Source organism: Mercenaria mercenaria, chromosome 6 (assembly GCF_021730395.1).
Source record: "Mercenaria mercenaria strain notata chromosome 6, MADL_Memer_1, whole genome shotgun sequence".
Lineage (NCBI taxonomy): Eukaryota > Metazoa > Mollusca > Bivalvia > Venerida > Veneridae > Mercenaria > Mercenaria mercenaria.
The window spans coordinates 56,995,529-57,020,481 of record NC_069366.1 but is presented as its reverse complement, the minus strand read 5'-3'; the positions used below and the strand labels follow the sequence as shown (position 1 = coordinate 57,020,481).

The following is a 24,953-nucleotide window of genomic DNA, read 5'->3' as shown; positions in this document are numbered from 1 at the left end:
TCAGCAAAGATTGCTACATTACTTTACTCTGTACTTCAGCAACTGTTGTCAGATTACGTTACTGTGCTCGTTGCCCTACAAACAGTTTGTCAGATTACGTTAGTGTGCTAACTAGTCCAGCAACTTGGGCTAAATCATTAAGTACTACTCCCGCAAGATAATTTAGACGACAGCATGTTTATATTATCGTTTCATTGTTATGGTTTTCATGCATCGCTGAACTCAAGTAGGTTGTCAATGATATAAGTTAAGCACATACTGTAATGTTATACAAAAATATTTACTGCATTGAAACGTTTTAATGAAGAAAAATCATAACTAGAGATGCTTTTGAGAAAAGCGCATGTCTCCCACAACTGCCCCTATGTAAAATGTCTAGTTTCTTTAGATGGTTTAGACAAGTGGATCCAATTATATGGTCTGGATGAGTGGATCCAATCAGTAATTCAAGGGCCAAAAATCAAAAGTGCTTGGGTGGATTTGGCTAGTTATCGAACTTGGCTAAGGTCTTATGGCCAAACGCATTTTGTTCAAGTTAAGTGAAGATCGGATGAGAAATGTTGGATTTAGAGAGCGGACAAGAGTAAAAAGGCGGATTTTCCGGTAATTCAAGGACCGTAACTCCAAAATGCCTAGACCAATTTGGCTAGTTATCAAACCTGGCTGAGGTCTCATGGTCAAACACATTTTGTTCAAGTTTGGTGAAGATCGGATGAGAAATGTTTGACTCAGAGTGCGGACAAGAGTAAAACTGCCAATTTTTTGATAATTCAAGGGCCGTAACTCCAAAATGCCTAGACCAATTTGACTAGTTATCAAACTTGGCTGAGGTCTCATGGTCAAACACATTTTGTTCAAGTTTGGTGAAGATCGGCTGAGAAATGTTTGAATTAGAGTGCAGACAAGAGTAAAAAGTCCGATTTTTGGTATTCAAGGGCCATAACTCCAAGACGCCTGGACCGATTTGGCTAGTTATCGAACTTGGCAGAGCTCTTATGTTCAAACACATTTTGTTCAAGTTTGGTGAAAATTCAATGAGAAATGTTCGACTTAGAGTGCGGACAAGCTTTGTGACAGACACACACACAGACTGGAGTAAATCAATATGCCTCCCACACCACTGTGTGGTGGGAGTCACATAATTATGAAACATGTTATCATTTGAGTTATCGTGCAGGATTTATAGTAAGCCGATTCTGTTTTCTCTGTCAAGGTCATTGTGACTTGAGTTACAGACAGGACAGGTAAAAAGCCCTTTTGGCCTTTGACTTCCAAGTGTGACCTTGACCTTTCAGCTAAGGGCCTGGTTTTTGCGCATGACACGTCTCATCCAGGGGAATATTTGTGTCAACTGATATTTCAATCCTGTTTTGCATGACAAAGTTATAGACCTGACAAGAAAAAATTCCTATTGACGTTTGATCCAAAGTGTGACCTTGACCTTGAAGCTAGGGTTCTGGGTGTTGCGCATGACATGTCATCGTATCATGGGGAACATTTATGCCAAGAAATATTGTAATCCCTTGATGGATGACAGAGTTATTGACCGGACAGGAAAAAAACACTTTTGACCTTTGACCTCCAATTGTGACCTTGACCTTTGAGTTAGGGGTCCGGGTTCTGCGCATGACACATCGTCTCGTAATGGGGAATATTTGTGCCAAGTAATATTAAAATCCCTTAATGAATGTTGACCTTTAACCTCCAATTGGGACCTTGACCTTTGAGCTAGGGGTCCGGGTTTTTTGCATGACACATCATCTCATCATGGGAAATATTTGTGCCAAGTAATATTAAAATCCCTTCAAGAATGACAGAGTTATGGACCAGACACGAAATTGCGGATGACGGATGGAATGACAGATGGAAAAGCGCATTCCAAAAGTCCCCAAAACTGGTTTTCAACCAGTAGGGGACTAATAACATAATTATTGCAACATACATGTATATCCTTTAGTTTTGGTTTAAATAGCTTTCATGTTGTTATCTTTATAAGTTGTCAAAGTGTAGTGATACATTTAGGCATACATGCCATAATTTTTCAGGACCTTTCCGGGATTCTGAGTTAAAATTTCCGGGATTTTTACCCTTTGTCCGGGACATACACCATGACATTAGTATTCGTCTGTTTCATGCATAAATATCATAAAATTATATGCAGTTTCCGGAAATAAACATTGTTCCCTCGCTTAGGAATAATTTGTTGCAAATGTCGTCTAGCTTTCTAAGGGAGGTAAATAGGGTAATTTACGTCTATAGTTCGGCACGTGAATTGGTTGCGTTCCCAAGGTGAACTGAATTAGGAGACTTGCTATATACGAAGAATTAACCTGGTCATCGCAATTTAGAATCCAGCTTATTTGGTATCTTTTTAAAGCTTAAAAGTTTATCTAATCATTAATAAAATGGAATCCTCAAAGAAATGAAATAAATCTTGTAGATAAAATCGATATAAAATATTTCAATAATATGGGTCAATTTTCTAGGATTGGCCGGCAAAGGCATTCAATAGTCAAAAGTTTTATTTAGAATATGTGTGACAATCAATCTACATTTTAAAAGATTACAGCCTTTTAAAAAAAATATCGTTTAATTGTCCGTTATAAGCCATTTCTTCCAATCAAGGCTACATGTAGCTTCACCGCCTACGTGCTAACAACAACGAGATTTTCGGCTATTGTTCCTAATATTAAATTATCATAAAACTGTTATTGATTGCATAATTTTGTCAATTCATAATCAGGGTCATCAAAATAGCTGACTGTAAATTAATCTGGGTCATCAAAAGATCGCAGTGCGCGTTCAATATGAGTGGTGAACGGAGCTAGCTTAATCAACACGTGTCCCGCTTGAGGGCATGAAACTGATTATCGGATAATTAGGAATAAACAATGTGACACCGGGGACTGTTTATTGTGTTTTAAAATTCAACAATTTATATGTCAAAAAAAAAAGTTTTTTGGGGGGTTATTTTGGTTTTCTGTATTTTTAATTTTCCGGGACATTTCAACACTGTCCGGGACACCGGGACGAGTATGTGATTTCCGGGACAATCCCGGACAATCCGGGACGTATGACATGTATGATTTAGGTATAAGTTATTATTTAGGAACTACATGTTAATATGCCACAATAACAATGCAATATGCAAGGTAATCAGAAAAAGTACCAAAAAAAGAATTTTGAGGCTAAACTCACATAAACTCTGTGAACAAAGTGTGTGTCAATTAACTTTTATCAAAGAACAAACATATAAATGCAAAAATGTATAGCATACAAGAAATTTGCCCTACATACTATAAACATGTATAATGCCATATGGTACTAGTTACCAATTCCACAGTAATTTCCATCTGATAACAATATTTACACAAGAGATGATGAAATCCATTAAATTACAGTTTTGCAATGTATTACTTGTTTATAGTTCTATAAACTGGTCTTTTGTTTTTCTTTCAGAATACAATTAAACCTGAGCTTAAAGCCACATATGAATAGACCATTTGAGCCGCACCATGAGAAAAACCAACACAGTGCATTTGCGACCAGCATGGATTCAGACCAGCCTGCGTGCAGTCTGGTCAGGATCCATACTGTTCGCTTTCAAACCCTATTGCAATTCGAGAAACTGTTAGCGAGCAGTATGGATCCTTTAATTTAAAGACAACTAGATTCACAGATATTGTATGAAAGGAGATTATAATTCTGTACAATACTCCAAAGAAAATTACTGTAAATAGTAAATTTTGTCTTCTAGGTTGTTTGAATAATTGTTTTCTGTAAATCACATGTACCTTTTTTTGTTTTTATGTAAGAATAAACAAGGTACCAGCACTACATGTACCATCATTCTGGGGATTGCAAATTTCATCCTTGACAACAAATTAAAAAATCTTTGAGTACATTGCCCAATTACAATGTAATAGCTATCGATTTGGCAGATACATGTAGTTCTGATTCCAAAAAAATAAAAAATAAAAAAAATTCTGGACTGCAAAATTAATCAATCATTAAAATATTGCATGTCTGTTCTTCACAAGAGGTACAAAGGCTTTTTTGACTCTAGATCACTTGCCAGGGTTTTACAGCTCAAAAAGATAATAAATGTTATAGGAAAAATATTTCTACTTTGAAGGATTTCATTTTAGTATTCCAAATAGCCAAATACCGAAGACTAGCCCAGCCCCACTGGAGCCATGTTCTTTGATGAATAAAGATTTATAACTTGAACACTTTTGGTACACAATCACCCATTGAAAACGTCTGTGAAAATATTTTGAAACTGGGCCAGCCATTTCTGAAAAGTTTTAGTTTCCCCTATATATAAATATATAAAATTTAAAATCGAGAAATGTAACCACACCTTCTGGTAGCCATGTTTTTCATGAAGCAGAATAATATGAACATCCTTAGTTGATGGTCGTCTTAGCAACATTTTCATTAATACTTTAAATATAAAGTACCACCTTTTTATACATTACAAAATGGAAAACTAAAATGTTGATGATGTTCTTTTTTCATCAAACTGCATATTTGCATTTTCATGCATGGCACAAAAACACAGTACTATTGACAGGATCCGGCAGCATTTTATCGTTAAGTGCTATCATGTTTTTGCAAGAAGCACAAAATCTAATCTTGGAATAATTTTTTATGGAATATGACAACATTTCATGCACATTATGTATTCACGCATTGTGTGATGACACCTATTACCAGTCTGCATCTATTCAATCTCTTCTCACCATTATAAGTTATCTTAAAAAACTTGAAACTGTAAAAAACAAGAGCTGTCTCCATAGGATGACACATGCCCCCGATGGCACTTTGAATGAATAGTTATGGCCGATGTTAGAGTTTAGGACCTTTGACCTATGGAGCTGGGTCTTGCGCACGACACGTTGTCTTACTGTGTCACACATTCATGCATAGTTATTTTAAAATCCATGCATGAATGACAAAGATATGGACCGGACACGCCCATCAATGCACTATCATGAAAAATGACCTTTAACGTCTAAGTGTGACCTGGACCTTTGAGCTATGGACCTGGGTCTTGCGTGTGACACGTCTTACTGTGGTACACATTCATGTAAAGTTATTTGAAAATCCATCCATCGATGACAAAGATATGGACCGGACACGCCCATCAATGCACTATCCTTTAACGTCTAAGTGTGACCTTGACCTTTGAGCTACAGACCTGGGTCTTGCGCGCGACACATCGTCTTACTGTGGTACACATTCATGCCAAGTTTTTTGAAAATCCATCCATCTATGACAAAGATATGGACCGGACACGCCCATCAATGCACTATACTTTAACGTCTAAGTGTGACCTTGACCTTTGAGCTACAGACCTGGGTCTTGCGCGCGACACGTCGTCTTACTGTGGTACACATTCATGCCAAGTTATTTGAAAATCCATCCATCCACGACAAAGATATGGACCGGACACGCCCATCAATGCACTATCCTTTAACGTCTAAGTGTGACCTTGACCTTTGAGCTACGGACCTGGGTCTTGGGCGCGACACGTCGTCTTACTGTGGTACACATTCATGCCAAGTTATTTGAAAATCCATCCATCGATGACAAAGATATGGACCGGACACGAAAATTGCGGACAGACCGACAGACAGACGGTTCAAAAACTATATGCCTCCCTTCAGGGGCATAAAAAATGAACCTCATTTTTAAAATGATAAATTATTCAGTACAAAGATATTGTTCCAGTTTTTGATGTTCATTCTTGCATACCAGAGGTCTACTGTGGCTTAATAAGTATAGGTTATAAGCTGAATACAGCAGTTTTAAGATATTAATTTTGAGTGAGCTTATAACCATCTTACAGTTCGCCACAGTGTTACAGGGCGGAGTCTACTAAATCGCAACATTTAACAATTAAATTTAATAGATACAGTTGATGTGACAACTGTATGTGAAATAGAATGGCCAGATTTGAATGAAATGGAGCAATTCCATTGGCAGAGCAACTTGGGCAAACAGTAAATGAAATTTCAAATTTATTTCAATCCAGCGTTTGCTACACTTATTAATCTAATTTATCAACAGTTTGTTTTATAATAAATTAATCAGCATTGAACAGTTTGATTTATAATCAATTAAGGAGGTAGGTGACCTTGTTACAAGGGTAAATTCAAATTAGTTGAACCGCAGCATCTTTTTGTATTTCATGTAATATGAAGTTTTAACTGCTAAAATCTCAGTTTCGTTTGTCTCTGTCCGTTCAAGTTCAATTTTTATCCAGGTTTGGAAAACATGACCCTCCAAGGGTATTTCATATTGAAAGAAGAAGGAAAATACGGATATTTAACACTTTTCAGTGTATTTTAGTTTCACTGATATCCGTAGAAGTCAGCATAATCTATAATTGTACTAGTATGCACGTTAGCTTTCTAATATAAGCTTAAAATGTATATGTCGCGGGGCTCGTGTTTCCATGGTAACGCATTTTCTCTCATTTTTAAACAACTATGTATAAAAATAGGGGTTTTCGACGGCTTCAGTGCCATTCTGTTAATGACCAACATGGAATATTTGGGTAATATTATTAGCAAATTACCAAGCACTATACATGGTACTCTATTTTTCTTAAAGTTTAAAGTAACCATGGCAACAGAGATGTTTATAATGGCTTATATCTTGCTTTTTGTCGTAATTTCTTATAAAATAATATTGAATAAGATTATCTTTCTAGTTGATGTAGCTTTAAAACATATTATTTCTAACGTCAGTTATATTTTCGTGTAATCTGCATTTATTCAAACAAATTTCTAAGCTTAGAATACTTACAGCAGTACCCCTCGCCTGGCATTTTTCATGGAAAAGTCGTTCAGCATGCTACTGTTATTCTCATGGATATTGTTGAAATGAAAATAAAAAGCCGAAGCTGTGTTTCTTAAATAGACTAGTGTCAACGCTTTTGAATTTTACATTTAGATACATAGGTCACGGGCTTCGTTTCCATGGTAACATCAGTTCAATTCAAGAAACCACAATTTTCTACTGAAATTTGAACAATTTTAGATCTTGGTTTTAGTATATAAGTAACAAATTATAAACGGAACCTGAAAAATAGGTATTACAAATCAAACTGCTAGATTTTTTATTTGAAAATGGCCGTAACAAGTAACCTCTCACCCAACTATATTTCAAATAACATTGGTTACCATCATCCATTTTCTTACATTCCGCGTTACATTTCAATATAACTACATAAAAGAAGCTAAATATTGATTATTATTCAGAGCAAAAGACTCATAAAATATATTTCAGCAAATAATGGTTATTTGAAAATAGTTTGAATAAAGAAAATGCACAGAATTACGTACTTTCAAGATAAAAGCTATAATTTTGCGCGGTAACTGACACGTACCGTCATGACGTCAATGACGTCATTTTAAGGCAACATTGTTTTTAAGCGTTTCTGCGGCAATTTATTCATTATTTCTGCATTATTAAACCATAAAGCGTCAGATCGAAGGCAGGTCTATGATTTGTTTTCAGAAGAATAGATATACAAACACATTTAGTTTGTCGTAAACGTCGTCGTAAATCGTCACGTTAGCTTCCGGTTGGACATGCGCACATACAAATATAAAGGTAACCTACCTCCTTAATCGGCAGAAATAGAAAAATCTTCCCTTATATCTTGTAATGATCACTAAATGTGCGGAAAACATAAATTTCTTTTATATCCAATCTTTCAGTATGAAATTAATGCCTTAAATATTACCTAAAAATGAAAAGGTTTGATAAACAAGAGGGCCAAGATGGCCCTAGGTCGCTCACCTAAGAAACACTCCATAACAGTGTAAAACATGTTTGACCTAGTGATTTCATGGAAACAAATATTCTGACCAATTTTCATTAAGATTGGACCAAATAATTGGTCTCTTGCGATAAAACAAGCATTTTCTTAGATATGACCTAGTTTTTGACCCTAGATGACCCATGTTCAAACTCGACCTAGATTTTATCAAGAAAATCATTCTGACCAAAATTATTGAAGATCAACTGAAAAATACAGCCTCTATCACATACAGAAGTTTTTTCTTTGATTTGACCAAGTGACCTAGTTTTTTACCTCAGACGACCCATATTCAAATTAGACCTAGATTTCATTAAGGCAATCAACCTGACCAAATTTCATAAATATCAACTGAAAAAAACAGTCTCTATGGCATACACAAGATTTTTCTTTAATTTGACCTAGTGACCTAGTTTTTGATCTCAGATAACCCATATTCAAAACGGACCTAGTTTTCATCAAGGCAATCACTCTGACCAAATTTCATGAAGATCAATTGAAAAATACATCCTCTATTGCATACACAATGTTTTTCTTCGATTTGACCTAGTGACCTAGTTTTTGACCCAAGATGACCCATTTTCGAAATCAGCCTAGATTTTATCAAGGTAATCATTCTGGCTAAATTTCATGAAGATCAGTTGAAAAATACAGCCTCTATTGCATACACAAGGTTTTTCTTTGATTTGACCTAGTGACCTAGTTTTTGACCCCAGATGACCCATTTTCGAACATGGTCTAAATTTCATCAAGGCAATCATTCTGACCAAAATGCATGAAGATCAATTGAAAAATACAGCCTCTATCGCATACACAAGGTTTTTACGTGATATGACCTAGTGACCTAGTTTTTGACCCCAGATGACCCATTTTCGAACTCGGCCTAGATTTCATCAAGGTAATCATTCTGACCAAAATTCATGAAGATCAATTGAAAAATACCGCCTCTATCGCATACACAAGGTTTTTCTTTGATTTGACCTAGTGACCTAGTTTTTGACCCCAGATGACCCATTTTCGAACTCGGCCTAGATTTCATCAAAGCAATCATTCTGACCAAAATTCATGAAGATCAACTGAAAAATACAGCCTCTATCGCATACACAAGGTTTTTCTTTGATTTGACCTAGTGACCTAGTTTTTGACCCGAGATGACCCATTTTCGAACTCGGCCTAGATTTCATCAAGGTTATCATTCTGACCAATATTCATGAAGAAGAATTGAAAAATACAGCCTCTATCGCATACACAAGGTTTTTCTTTGATTTGACCTAGTGACCTAGTTTTTGACCCCAGATGACCCATTTTCGAACTCGGCCTAGATTTCATCAAGGTTATCATTCTGACCAATATTCATGAAGAAGAATTGAAAAATACAGCCTCTATCGCATACACAAGGTTTTTCTTTGATTTGACCTAGTGACCTAGTTTTTGACCCCAGATGACCCATTTTCGAACTCGGCCTAGATTTCATCAAGGTTATCATTCTGACCAATATTCATGAAGAAGAATTGAAAAATACAGCCTCTATCGCATACACAAGGTTTTTCTTTGATTTGACCTAGTGACCTAGTTTTTGACCCGAGATGACCCATTTTCGAACTCGGCTTAGATTTCATCAAGGTTATCATTCTGACCAATATTCATGAAGATTTGTTGAAAAATACCACCTCTATCGCATACACAAGGTTTTTCTTTGATTTGACCTAGTGACCTAGTTTTTGACCCGAGATGACACATTTTCGAACTCGGCCTAGATTTCATCAAAGTTATCATTCTGACCAATATTCATGAAGATTAATTGAAAAATACAGCCTCTATCGCATACACAAGCTAAATGTTGACAGACGACGGACGACAGACGACAGACGACGGACGACGGACGCCGGACATCGAGCGATCAGAAAAACTCACCTGAGCATTGCTCAGGTGAGCTAAAAATAAATTTACAACTTTTTAGTTTATATTTAAGCCCATTTGATTCTGCGTGAAAACACTCATTTTACTAAAATGTTCTTTAAACTGTGCTTTTTATTCTATTTGTTTTGTAGTTTTGACAATAGAACTGAAATAAATAAACTTGAATTTTAGTATTTGTTTTTGTTCTTGTAGTTTATAATGCAAGTAAAATTAACTTTCATTTCCCATCTTCCTTTGGCACCGGCACCAATGTTGGCTCCAGTGGCTCCTCTTTTGCTCCAACTTTTGCAAAATGGGGAAAGTGCTGGCGACAGTTAAAAAAATATCCAGAGCCACCCCTGATAGACAGTGTTAATTCAAAAATATGCTACACTGCTTTGATAGTACCCACAGTGATTTTTTTTGCCTTTTTGGGAAAAGGTCCAGTACCAGATTAATTGGGAAAAATAGCAGGGTTTTTACTCAGATTGGGATTTTTTATAGTTAATTAATAACATCATTTAGAATGCTTCTTCCTTTAATTCCATGTAAATATCATCAAACAAACTGTTTGAATGGTTAAATCATGGTAAATGTCAATGTAACTAAGTTTTCCTTCTGCAATCATCAAAATGCAAACTTAATTTGGTCATTTGGGGGGAATTTTTTGATGATAATTGGGAAAAAAGATTGCATTTTTCAATTGGGAAAAGGTCCTTTTAGGGGTACTTTATAAAGAAGGAAAAAAATCGCTGACCCATTTAGACACACACTTGACCCCCGGAAAGTCATCGGTCCGACCAAAGAAGTATAAAATACACAGAATGGCAACTGGCTGTAATCTCGCAGGATCTTGTGTCAGAGCATGAATCGGCGTTATCTTAGTAAAAACAAACATCGACGAGCATGGATTTACAATCTGTACCTTTAAAAGTACATTTATAACACGTTAGCTTCTAAAACAACATTAGTTTAATGTGAAATAGTCTTAAGGCACAAAGTACATGTTTCTTACCATCAAAAGAAGCATGGTCATACGGTGATAATTAATTTACCGATGAATAATTGGCGCGTGGAGAACGCGTCACTTCCGGTAAACGAGATCTCAGGATGTTGGCAAGATTTGCTCTATATGCCTTTCAACTTAATTCAAGTTGCCAATCTATTTATTTTTATAGCTCTTTGGTCTGACAGACATGACCGCAACATTTTGACGTGGTCTGCCATTTCTTAATCCTAATGCTGTTTGATTGACCGGCATTTATCGTACCCCGAGAACTGCAACATCTCAGAAACACATCAAAATGGCACCACTAACATATCATTCCGGGGCAGGACAGGGAAAGAATTGTAAATTAATGCCCGACAATCAAAAAATGTTTCCAACTTTCCTGAAGTCTGCACTTTTGACTGCAAAATAACTTTGATTGTGAATGTTAAACATACAATGACAACTTTTTCCGGTCTAATTATTGGACTAAGAATGCTTGAAATGTCCAAAGAAGTATAAAATACACAGAATGGCAACTGGCTGTAATCTCGCGTGAGCTCGTGTCAGAGCGTGATTCAGCGTTATCTTACAAAAACAAACATCGGCGAGCATGGAGTTACAATTTGTACCTTGAAAAATACATTTAAAATACATGTTAGCTTCTAAAACAAAATTAGTTTAATTTGAAATGGTCTTAAGACAGGAAATACACGTTTTTTTTTTTGCCATCAAAAGAAGCGTGGTCATCGGTGATAATTATTTTACCGATGAATAAATGCTTTCGCATACAAAATTGTGCGTGGAGAAAGCGCCACTTCCGGTAAACGAGATCTCGTTTTTTTGTCACGGGAGGTTGGCGAGATTTGCTCTATTATGCCTTTCAAGTTGCCAATCTATTTATTTTTATAGCTCTTTGAAATGTCCGAACATTTTAGTTGCAGTACCTCCAATAGGGAAAATGTGAACGTAATAAAATTTGTGTTATAAACAATTCATTACACGTACAATTAAAACTGCTTAGAAAGCATTTTGGCTGTAATGATTTTCTATTTTTCGATATCACTTACTTGCTAAGGATGCACTTAATTTGGTTCGTAAAATCTCAAAGAACTAACCGGAAGTAAACATACAATGCTACTTCCGTAAAGGACGTAATTGTGAGTAATGAGGTATAAAAGCACAAAAAGAAGTAGTGTAAATTGCGGATATAGGAGTTAAACATTTCAGTGTGCTTATCTAGTTTTCAAACCTCTGAGGAATTTGGAGAAATTACTTACTTACTTATATAACTATCACCGTCATTTCAAAAATAATAAATTAGAATTATGTTGATACTGAAAGGTAATTGTGTGTTGCTATTGAGAAGGCAACATAGTAATAGTTTCTATTCTTTCTTAACGCTAATCGCATGTATAGCCTGGTTCCCGGCAAGTACTAATAGTACAGAGTAGCGTTAAAGGCATATATGGCCCAAAAACACAACACTTTCCACACCCTTCGTTTTTTGTATCCTGGTTACATAGGATACATAGGGATACAATGTATGTGCAGATTTTTTGTTGTTACCATTATAACATTATATTATTATTCTATCAATTTATTATTTTTATTATGTTTTATTTCATTCAAACATTATATTATTATTTTATTATTATGTTTTATTTCATTCACACATTATATTATTATTTTAAGCCATACATTTCTATTTCTTACTTTATTCTTCATTCATTTAAATACTTTATTTTACATTTGCTATATTATTGTCTTTCTGACTTTAATCTTCATTCATTTAAATAGTTTACTTTACACTTGCCACTAATGGTAAAAGGTGTCAACATTATGTAACTTCTGTCTGATGTTGCACTAATTAGTTGTAGAACAGTCATAAATCACCAAGTGGGGGTTTGGCCATAAATCACCAGGTGGGGTCAGCCAATCAGAACAGTAGTTGATATGTAACCTCCTTGTATCTCTGTGTTGCCTTATGTATCCCTTGTATCCCTGTATGACTGACCAATTTGGTGAAATATTAAAAGGTATGCTTGTAACCCCATTGTATCCCTCTGTTGCCTTATGTATCCCTCGTATCCCTGTATGACTGACCAATTTGGTGAAATATTAAAAAGTATGCATGTAACCCCCTTGTATCCCTCTGTTGCCTTATGTATCATTGTATCCCTGTATGACTGACCAGTTTGCTAAAATAATTAAAAAATCTAGTGGTAATAATTGATCTTGTATCCCACTATTGCCTGACAAAACCATTGTATCCCTTTTCAAGTTTTGCCTAAATATAATGTATCATATATAATTTTGTATCCTCTATCCCAAGGTTACATTTAACACACTATATGGAAAGTTTTGTGTTTTTAGGACATATCTAAATATTCCAGCGTATCTTTCAACAGTTTCGATATTTGGCCCAGTTACCACGCTCTCGCTAGTGCTTATTTAATCTGGGACATGTAAATACAGATACACTTTTTCTCTGTTGTCATTAATTAAACTACTATACATTCTAACACGACCGGCGAATAAACTACATACATGTAGAGCAAAATCTATCTCGGGTTATTCTGCGTGCAATGACGTCATCTGATCCAGGTGCGTAGCACGGTCGTAAAAAGTAGTTACCATTTTTTCTAACACTGTTGATACTAGTATATGTCGTGTTAGAATCGAAATAATAAGTTCCCAAGTGTGATTTATCGTAGAATAACCCGAGTTTTTCGTTCTTATGGGAAACAATATATTTCGAAGGCCTACAGCCTTCGTGATATATTCTTACGCATAAGAACTCAAAACACGGCTTATTCTACAATAAAATCTGAAAAGTAGATCCCTCGGAAGCACCGAAAACAAGGCAAACAGTGAAAATTGCAGACTCGGTTTGATTGCGTCTGTTCATGAGCAGTAATGGAAAATGCAACACTGCCCATGCCCCCTAGCACCGGCTTAAGCAGTATTCAATCTTCAAATCTAAATTAGTTGAAATCAATGATCCCGAAGGACCAGAAAATATAACAACACTGAGATGAATAAAATCTGGAAAGTAGATCCCTCGGAAGCACCGAAAACAATGCAAACAGTGAAAATTGAAGACTCGGTTTGATTGAGTCTGTTCATGAGCAGTAATGGAAAATGCAACACTGCCCACGCCCCCTAGCACCGGCTTAAGCAGTATTCAATCTTCAAATCTAAATGAGTTGAAATCAATGACCCCGAAGGACAAGAAAATATAACAACACTGAAGTCGGGGCGACTTTTTACGGCCGCCACACAGCACTTAACACCCGCTGTTGTGAAGTAAATAAAATCTGAAAAGTAGATCCCTCTGAAGCACTGAAAACAAGGCTAGTGAGGTTGGGTGCGCACCATAAACCGGTTTAAGCTCCCCAGTGGTGTTTTCGTTTTGGGGAGGCTGCGTTTTTGGTACGTGGCATGCCCTGTTTGATATTTGTCTTTGTTTTTTTTGGGGGGAACTTTTTATTTCTTAAGTATATACTTACAACACATGGTTTAGCGGCGTTTTGTAAACTTCGGTGATATTATGATTCTTGGTAGCGTTTTATTTTTCCAAAGGTCCTTTTCACAGATTTCATTAACTGTCACAACCATATCAGTCTTTAAGGCCGTTAGGCAGCTGTAAAAGGTCTCACTTACTCAGTGTCGTTAAAATTTTCTGGTCCTTTGGGATCAGGGAGAGCATCCAGTTTTGCTATAATAGAATTCCGCTTAAGTCGATGCTAGGGACGTAAATGGTGTTGCACATTTCATTACCGCTCATGAACAGATTCAGTAAAACCGATTCTTCTGTTATGTTGCTTGATAGCGTTCACACTTGACAATGTTACCTGATTATTACATCATTACCTACTTTTACAACTTGCCGTCATTTAAAAATCTTTGGGTATATACCGATATTTACCAAGGTTATCCGAAAAGAAAACAGGAATTATTTTTTTCTGAATAAGAAAAGTTTTAATATGATTAAACGCTATGATCTGAATAACCAGACGAGGCTTTCAATTTTGGCAATTTTCCCAACTAGATCTATATGTCACATTTTCAGATCAATATTTGTCAAAATGTTAACAAAGTGGTGATGTTATGATGATTTTAACAAGCAGGAAGTGTCTCCTTGTTTTGGTTGTGTTGACAGGTTAGTTCTTCTCGTCTGATAAAGAGCTTGAATAGAGGTGTCATGAATTCAGATCCAAGGAGAAACCAAAGTTCTTGATGTCAATCAATTTGACAGATTTCTGATCATACTAATATTTTGAAAATTATGTATTGTAGACATCGCTTGCATCGAACAATTTTTGTGCGCCCCCCATGAGTGGTGGGGGCATATAGATTTGGTCTTGTCCATCTGTCCTAAGTTCGTGACGCCACTAGCTCAAAAAGTATTTGATATAAATTGATGAAACCTTGCATGAGTCTTTATCATGATATGAACTTGCGCACCTTCTATTTTTTGTCTGGCTCCGCCCCCTATTCAGGGCTCCAGATAAGATGATATTTGCGTAAATTACGCTTTGAAATAATGCCTATACACATGTCTGATAATTTTTAAGCATATAAAAACGTAAATGAAATTACAGAAACGCATGCAATAATTTACTGTTTACTAGCGTAAACAAAATCTGATACGTCTGGATGCTTTATGTAACAGAGCACGGTAGGCATTCTCCAACATTGAATGTACACACGCATTGAATGGTACTAGGTAGACCTAGGTTAAACTTTATTATGCACTCAATGCGTGCGTAAATCAAATAGTTGGGAATTAATATTGATGGCACGGTAGTGTATTTTAAAGCGACGTCGATTTAATATATCAACTTCCAATGTGGAGTAAACAACAAAAATGTCTTTTTATAAGAATGGAAAAGTGAACAAACACAATGAATTATTTAAACCAACAAAAATGATCCAAAAAATATAACTAAAGGTAGATCTATATTGAATATTCAGGCCCTTCCCCAGAAATTTTTTAAGGGGTAAAGTTTGCGTGGCGGGATAAGGGGTGGGTGCGCTAGGGGTTCCCCCTCCCGTGTTCAATTAAAAAAAAAAATCAAACCCAAATGGTGCTTTTTTAAGTATACCATATGCAAAAAAAGACAACAACATGTATTTCATTACTTCTGCATTTTCACATAATCATATAACCATCAATATATCATATACACTACACAGATGTCCACTTCTTTTATAAGTATTTTCGAACAACACATATGTCCTTCCACTTCTTTTGTACTTTCGAACAACACATATGTCCTTCCACTTCTTTTGTACTAACACTAACAACACATAGGCATTTTTTTTTTCATATAAGTGTCTGTCTTTGGCACTGTGCCATTCCTTTACTGCACCACTGACACTAAAGTCATTCAATTTTTGTCCCTGCATGGACACCATGTGTAAGGCATTAAGCACTTTCATGCTCACTGGTGAATGGTGTGTGGTCTTTACACATTCAACTGCTGAAACCTCTCTCACAATCTGAAAGTACAAAAAAAAAGTATTTGTTATTTTCCCAGAGCAAGGATAACCAAGGATGGATTTATATTGTAAAAGTTCCTAAGATTTGACATTTATCTTGTGTTCTTCTGCACAATGAATTGCAACAGTATTTCTGTTAAATATTTGTGGGTGTTAACAACACCATTGCAGCCTTTTTACATACATAAGCTGGTTCTGTATTTCAAGTTTAAATATGTATTTTACTGCAAGCAGCAAGTTTCAGAAAGAACATGTATACACACCAGCTGTGGAGGTTGGTATAAGCAGTCCCACCTGTGCCCATTCAATAACCGCCTGGTCTTCTTCAAGGGAGAAGTGTGATGAAAGAGCCTGAAATGAAACATAAGTTACAATGACATGTTTCAATGACTTGACAAAATGAATCATAACTTTCTTGTTGTTGATAAGTTTCTTGTTTTTTTTCTTCTAAAATTCTTTGGACCATACATGATGCTGTAAATATATTCAGTAAATAAATAAATCAATGTTTATTTAGCATAGAAATATTGACTTCCTTGAAATACAGCAGAAGAGACTTGCATAAGTCTTTATCATGATATAAACTTGCACACCTCTTATTTTTTGGCTGGCTCTACCCCCTATTTCTAAAGTTATGGCCCCTGAAATAGTAACAAAATGCACATTTTCACCTTATTATGTGCCTAGCTCAAAAAGTGTTTAATGTAAATTCATGAAACCTTGCTAGAGTCTTTATCATGATGTGACCTTTCACACTTGGCATTTTTCTTGAGAATCTTTACGCTTATTACAGAGTTTTGGCCCTTGAAATAGCCGAAATAGTGGGTTTTTTGTTTGTGATGCTCATAGCTCAAAAATATATGGCCTAGAATAATGAATCCTTTTCATAAAATGTTTGTATAGGCTAAACCCCATTAACACTGCAAACATTTGAATTATTGCCCCATATTTGTGACAAATGTACCAGTGGGGGGCACACCCTTTGTCCTACAGACACATTCTAGTTAATATCTATAGTTGTTCACAAGTTATCAGGGAGCAAATAGGCAGTACCAAACAAGCCATTTAAAAAGAATATTGAAATTATCGAGGGGGCAAAATTGGCCTGAACCTGCCCCGTCCAATTGAAATTCTATTGAGCAAAGATGAACTTATTTGTCTGAGTTAATGTTATTATCGTCACCGTTTATTTTCCCGTACTTTGTCAAAGCATGTCAAACCAACATCCATAGTTTATTTGGAGAGTGACCAGGTGGTGGAGGTGACAAAAATACAGTGAAAAAAAAAGAAAAATGTCTGCTGTGAAAAAGAAAATTTAAGCAGAACAAATATGATTAATTAAAATTGAAATGTAGTGTACAAGAGAATATTATTTGTCTACTGTGTGTTATATTTGAAATTTGTTTGTTGTACTTAATATTTCTTTCATAAAATACTCAATACTTCTTTCATAAAAGTGACAGTATTAAAAATGTCATTAAGATAATTGTAATTTTATTAGGGCGAGTGACTGTTCACTAAGGACGAGTAGATTTTAATGGCTACTAGTCCTGCAGGGCGAGTGGTGTGAAATTTTTTTTTACCCCCCCCCCCCCCCCCCATCATTATTTTCATAGAATGCGCAGTTGTATCTTGCCATTGTTAGGCATAATTTTGATCCAAATACAACGAAATTTCATCAGCACTCAGCATTATCTTTTTGACTCCACACTTGTAAATTACTGTAACTCATGCTGTTGTGATTTTTCAAGCATGTCAACTTGATTTTGAATACAGGTCACTTGTAAACAGTTGTTTTTGAGTTTCAAGCTGTTACTGTAAAGAAGCTTCATTTTTGAAAGAAGGCTTGAAGCAATTTGTAAACGTTAATTTTTATCATATTTTCTTACTAATATATCATGATATATATATCTTTTATTTTCAGGTTGTCTTAACATTTGCGACACACAAGACACAGGTATGTACTGGAAGTAGATTGTGGTTTAGAAGCTTATATTTATTTGTATGGTATAAAGTATACGATCACGTTTACTTAAAACACAACAATGCATTTCATATTCAGATGAAAATTGCTTTAACTGTGATTGATATCTTTTACATTTTATATTGACAGTTTTGTTTTATTATGACTCTGAGAGACATATTGTTTTTGCCTTCGCCGTCTGTCCATCCACATTAAGCTTGTCCGGCTTTTACAGGTCAAACTGCTGGCTGGATTTTGACGAAACTTCACAGGATTGATCAGTACCAAGCCTAGTTGTGCATATCGCCGGCACATTCTGCTTCGCTGCACAAATAAAATGGCCACGAGAGCTAAAAATAGAAAAATCGTATCCGGCTTTCAGGCTTTCACAGGTCAAACTGCTGGCTGGCTTTCAGCGAAACATCACAGGAGTGATCAGTACCAAGTCTAGTTGTGCATATTGCCGGCACGTTTTGCTTCGCTGCACAAAATGGCCACCAGAGCTAAAAATAGAAAAATCTTGTCCGGCTTTCGGGCTTTCACAGGTCAAACTGCTGGCTGGATTTCGACGAAACATCACATGAGTGATCAGCACCAAGCCTAGTTGTGCATATTGCTGGCATGTTCCGCTCTGCTGCACAAAATGGCCACCAGAGCTAAAAATAGAAAAATCTTGTCCGGCTTTCACAGGTCATACTGCTGGACAGATTTCAACGAAACTTCACAGGAGTGATCAGTATCAATCCTAGTTGTGAATATCGCAAACACGTTCCGCTTCACTGCACAAAATGGCGCCAGAGCTAAAGGTATACATGGGGGGGGGGAGACATCTGATATGTACACCTTTAAGTTTGATTTAGTGTTGCAAATGTTTTAAGTGACATCTCTTGGAAAGGACAAAACTTTAAACTGCTGAAATACCAAATGTTCTGAGTTGCTACACAGTGCTATTGTTTCAATGGGTAACATCAGGCTAATTGCTGGTATCTCACGTCATGATGTAAGATTTATATGTAAACAATCTTAGCCAATCTAGCATTGTGACCTCTGGCACTTTCGCCTTTACCTGATATCATTGCCATGTGAGTTTATAAGAAATTATAGATACACCAGCCACATACATGTATACATTTGTATATGGTTTGTCATTGTGAATTCTGAAGCAATATAAATTTTGTGTTTTATTGTTTTAAGTAATTCTGATTAATAAAGTATTTCTTTTACAGTGGGTGGGTGTTCACAGTTGAAGGGGGGAAACAATTTAGGGAATTCAAAATTAAAATAAATGAAATTTTGTTTGTTTGCTGGGATTTATTTTCATGTGTTTTTTGTAGGTGTTTTCCTGCACTGACTTGTTTCTATTTTTAGATTCTTGCACCAATAGAAAAGTGATCCAGTTACGAAATGGATACGGCCATATTGAAAGTGGAAACACAAAACTACATATTTCTTCAGACTGCCAGCTGTGGAGCATTCAGGGAGATTTAAATGATACCATTACAGTTAGGTTAGTGTGCAGGAAAAATATGATTTTGTGTGTCTCATTACTGCTGTGGGTTCAAAACCTCACTTGGGGTGTAGAAATCTTTGACGAGAGAAAGCCACATGGAAATTTAAATACAGTCCAACTTTGTTCGCTCACAAGCCCAATCAAAATTCATTTGAGTCATTGTAAGTTTGATTTTGAGTCAACCAAGTTTCCAGCAGGGTCTTTACTGTCATATATGATTAGATTGGAGATATAACTAACAGTGAAACATCTTTGAATTTTAAGATGCACTACATATCATATTAATCGATTAATAAAGAAATATATAAAAATACTATTAAATTTGAGTATATTTTTAGTCAGTTCAAACAATCAATAATTTACTGTAGTCTGAAAGCAATATTTTGATAAGATGTGTTGAATTAGCACATACCAGTCTAAAATTAGATTGAATCAAGCATGTAGTTCTGGCAAATTTTATAAATATACAGCTGCATTTTTTCTAGATAAAGCAATGTGTATTTCAATTGCAGCTTTTTTTTTTTTTTCAAGGTTCGAATCACACCTTGTTTTTGAAGGGAAATTTATTTTATATACATAATGATATATTCGTTGGGACTGGTAGAACAATATGAATTGTATAGGAATTGTGCTAGGTCCAGGCATGGAGTTTAAGTGAAGGTGGCATTTGAGCAGTCCTAGTTAGTGTGAATGAAGTTGGACTGTATTTAAGCCACAGTTTGGCTTTCAGTTCTTTTATCACCTTTTGTTACTACTGTATTAAATACCTTTCCATTTTGTTATCATAAAATTTCACTTTTTTCTCAGGAAAGATGACCATTTAGTAGGGAAATAAATTTTTGGATTCCAAATGTAAATAACAGGTTTTATTTCATACCTATATGTGAGCCGCGCCATGAGAAAACCAGCATAGTGCATTTGCGACCAGCATGGATTCAGACCAGCCTGCGCATCCGTGCAGTCTGGTCAGGATCCATGCTGTTCGCTTTCAAAGCCTATTGTAATTAGAGAAATTGTTAGCAAACAGCATGGATCCAGATGCACAGGCTGGTCTGGATCCATGCTGGTCGCAAATGCACTATGTTGGTTTTCTCATGGTCCAGCTCATATATTTTTAACCAGTTGAAAGTTTTTCTTTCTACCACATAATGATACAATAGAAACCAGTATTGTTTTGTGTGATTTAGAATGCATTTACAGTTTCTTAAGTATATAGATCTGTAGGAAGATCTGAAATCAACAGTCAAAAAACATTTTTAGCTCGACTTTTTCGAAGAATAAGTAGAGCTGTCCTACTCACCACGGCGTCGGCATCACACCCTGGTTTAGTTTTTCGTACCAGTCCACTTTTTGACAAAGTCTTTTGAGATAAAGCTTTGAAACTTTCAACACTTGTTTACCATCACCATGTCCAGTTGTAGGCAAGAGTACATAACTCTGTCAAGTATTTTGACTGAATTATGGCCCCTTTTGACTTAGAAATCTTGGTTAAGTTTTTCGTACCAGTTCATATTTTGACAAAGTCTTTTGAGATAAAGCTTTGAAACTTTCAACACTTGTTTACCATCACCATTTCCAGTTATAGGCAAGAGTACGTAACTCCGTCTAGGATTTTGGCTGAATTATGGCCCCTTTTTGACTTAGAAATCTTGGTTAAGTTTTTCGTACCAGTCCACATTTTGACAAAGTCTTTTGAGATAAAGCTTTGAAACTTTCAACACTTGTTTACCATCACCATGTCCAGTTGTAGGCAAGAGTACATAACTCTGTAAAGCATTTTGACTGAATTATGGCCCCTTTTGACTTAGAAATCTTGGTTAAGTTTTTCGTACCAGTTCATATTTTGACAAAGTCTTTTGACATAAAGCTTTGAAACTTTCAACACTTGTTTACCATCACCATGTCCAGTTATAGGCAAGAGTACGTAAGTCCAGCTAGGCTTTTGGCTGAATTATGGCCCCTTTTTGGCTTAGAAATCTTGGTTAAGTTTTTCGTACCAGTCCACATTTTGACAAAGTCTTTTGAGATAAAGCTTTGAAACTTTCAACACTTGTTTACCATCACCATGTCCAGTTATAGGCAAGAGTACATAACTCCATCAAGGATTTTGGCTGAATTATGGCCCCTTTTGACTTAGAAATCTTGGTTAAATTTTTTGTACCTGTTCATCATATTTTGTGTAAATTGTTTGACACATGGCTTTGAAACTTTTATAACTTGTTCATTATAATAGTCTCTATCAGTAGACAAGAGTACATAACTCTGTCATCAATTTTGACTGAATTATGGCCCTTTTTGGATTTGGAAATAGGTTCTGTTTTCGTACATGTCCACGTTTTGTCAAAATTATTTGACATATGGCTTTTAAACTTTAAACACTTGTTTATCATCATGATTTCCATCTGTAGGCAAGAGTACATAACTCTGACAACTATTTTGGCTGAATTATGGCCCTTTTTGAACTTTGAAATTTGTTCAGGATTTCTTACAAGTCTGCGTTTTGTCAAAACTATTTGAACTGTGGCTTTGAAACTTTTAACACTAGTTTATCAACATGATTTCCATATGTAGGCGAGAGTACATAACTCTGTCAACTTTTTTGACTGAATTATGGCCCTTTTTGGACTTAGAAATTGGTTAAATTTTTCATACAAGTCCATATTTTGCCTAACATATAACATAACATATTTGCCATCATGGTCACATATTGCCATTTAGTGCAAGACTAATCAAAATTCACAAGTACAGGAACATTTTTGTGTTTAATCCATTATTTCTTTTTTCTGAAAATCTGTGGTAATATTTTGACCCCATTCTTCAATCAATTTTTCGAATAGTCGAGCGCGCTGTCATCTGACAGCTCTTGTTTCTTATTGGATCAGACAACTATTCAGATTCCTCATAAGGAGTGATTTGGAATTACTTCCCTTTTAAATAGCATTTTTCTACTGCAGAGAGCAGTAAAATTAAAAAAGAAAAAAGCCTGTGGTAACTTTCTTGTATTTGAACTTACAAGTTTGAGCTCACTAATTTATAGTAAGAACATTTTCTATCAGATGATCATGGTTTCAGTTCAGAATTTGATGAAAAGTTATTTTCATTTTGATTTTTTTTTTTTCAGCACTGGGAGTCTAGGCTATAATATAGATCTAGGCCTATGTGTGATTTTTTTCCCGTCATTATGGTATGAAATAAGGTGGTAATTTAATAGTGCTGAGTACAATATGGATTTCAGATGGTCTCTATACATCTGTAATAATCCATATGGATTATTACTGCTGTGTACTTGTCCAATAGAATTTAGTGTTGCGCTCAGCACTGTTAAATAACCTCATAAAATTTGAATTTTATTTGTTTATTAGGATCACATTGTCAGAATTGACACATTTATGAAAGAGCACTTAACATTGATTTCACTGTATGTCATATGATACATTTCTTTATAACATTTGAGCCGTGCCATGAGAAAACCAACATAGTGGGTGTGCGACCAGCATGGATCCAGACCAGCCTGCGCATCCGCGCAGTCTGGTCAGGATCCATGCTGTTCGCTAACAGTTTCTTCAATTCCAATAGGCTTTAAAAGCGAACAGCATGGATCCTGACCAGACTGCGCGGATGCGCAGGCTGGTCTGGATCCATGCTGGTCGCAAACCCACTATGTTGATTTTCTCATGGCACGGCTCATTTGTTTTGAACTTTCAGGATATCTTTTGCTCACTTTGATAAGACAGCATGTTCTGCTGGCGCAAACCTGATTCTAGGACCATTGCCATACCTGGACATTTGTGCCCTTCATACACAACACTTCCCGGTGATGTACCGCTCAAAGAGGGACCATATGTGGATAAAATATGTAGCTTCATGGGGGCCACTTGAAGGATCAGATTTTGCGCTGGAATATGTTATGAGTAAGTGAATATGTTATTTTTTGTACAGTTACTTACTGTTGATCAGCATTCCCAGAATTGAGACCATCTCAAGTTTGTGGAGACCACAGTCAAAAGCTTCACACTTACTGGGACAAAACCTGCAACCCCTATCTAAAAAGTCAGATGCTGTGTTCTTACTACACTCCAATTTCAGTGCAGATTGTTACCTATTATGGATGTACATGACCAGTAATATGGATAGGGCAAATGTCAGACAAGTCTTAATTTGATTACATTAACTCTGATTCAGATTTTAGTAGATTTTGCAATATAATTGAGCCGCACCATGAGAAAACCAACATAGTGCATTTGCAACCAGCATGTATCCAGACCAGCCTGCGCATCCATGCAGTCTGGTCAGGATCCATGCTGTTCACTTTCAAAGCCTATTGCAATTAGAGAAACAGTGAACAGCATGGTCTGGATCCATGTGGTCGCAAATGTGGTCGCAAATGCACTATGTTGGTCTCATGGTGCGGCTCATATTTTGTAGATATTTGCCTCTATGTTTCTAGGTTCGAGCAAAAGTTGCAATTTTAAATGCATACTAGATGGGGGGTGTATACTAGAGGAATGGCAGTGCAATGGTGAACAAGAATGTCCTTATGGTGAAGACGAATATGCGTGTAATGATAATACAGGTATTATTATTATTTCTGACACATGTAATGTGCACAAATCAATCATATGCTCTCTAGGTTAACCCTTACCCTTCTAAATTTCTATAATGAACTTGTCCATCTTTCAATTTGTACAGTACCGTTAACTGTTAAAAGGGGTGATTTCCAAAAAAATACTCACTGAATAGCGAATAGTGCAGACCAAGATCAGACTGCACGGATGTGCAGGCTGATCTTAGTCTACACTGGTCGCAAAGGCAGAATCGGTCGTGTCCAGCATGGTAAGGATTTAAAGGTATAAGAGAAGTGATGACACTTCCAGTTTGAACAGACTGCAATTCATGAATTGAAATATTTTACTGCTTCTTAGCTCACATGTCACATAGTGACAGTGTGAGCTTTTGTGATCGCGCAGCGTCCGTTGTCCGTGCGTCCGTCCGTGCGTGCATCCGTGCGTAAACTTTTGCTTGTGACCTCTCTAGAGGTCACATTTTTCATGGGATCTTTATGAAAATTGGTCAGAATGTTCATCTTGATGATATCTAGGTCAAGTTCGAAACTGGGTCACGTGCGATCAAAAACTAGGTCAGTAGGTCTAAAAATAGAAAAACCTTGTGACCTCTCTAGAGGCCATATTTTTCACAAGATCTTCATGAAAATTGGTTAGAATGTTCACCTTGATGATGTCTAGATCAAGTT

The 24,953-nt window shown here is 36.1% G+C and overlaps 2 protein-coding genes across 5 annotated transcripts in view; one reads left to right on the top strand and one right to left on the bottom strand.

Annotated features, from left to right (window-relative positions):
* LOC123548818 (uncharacterized) overlaps positions 1 to 11,866 on the bottom strand; it is a 166,952-nt gene extending 155,086 nt beyond the window's left edge. For all 4 annotated transcript variants that reach the window (XM_045336373.2, XM_045336380.2, XM_045336378.2 and 1 more), the window contains exon 1: positions 11,792 to 11,866. The gene's annotated coding sequence lies outside the window, so the exon portion shown is untranslated. The remainder of the gene's footprint in view (positions 1 to 11,791) is intronic.
* A 2,782-nt stretch (positions 11,867 to 14,648) lies between these two features.
* LOC123548820 (low-density lipoprotein receptor-related protein 12-like) overlaps positions 14,649 to 24,953 on the top strand; it is a 34,346-nt gene continuing 24,041 nt past the window's right edge. Inside the window, 5 exon segments of the mRNA XM_045336382.2 lie at positions 14,649 to 14,886; positions 18,154 to 18,186; positions 19,561 to 19,699; positions 23,408 to 23,613; positions 24,150 to 24,275. Coding sequence (XP_045192317.2) covers positions 14,835 to 14,886; positions 18,154 to 18,186; positions 19,561 to 19,699; positions 23,408 to 23,613; positions 24,150 to 24,275 — 556 coding nt within the window. The 5' untranslated portion in view covers positions 14,649 to 14,834.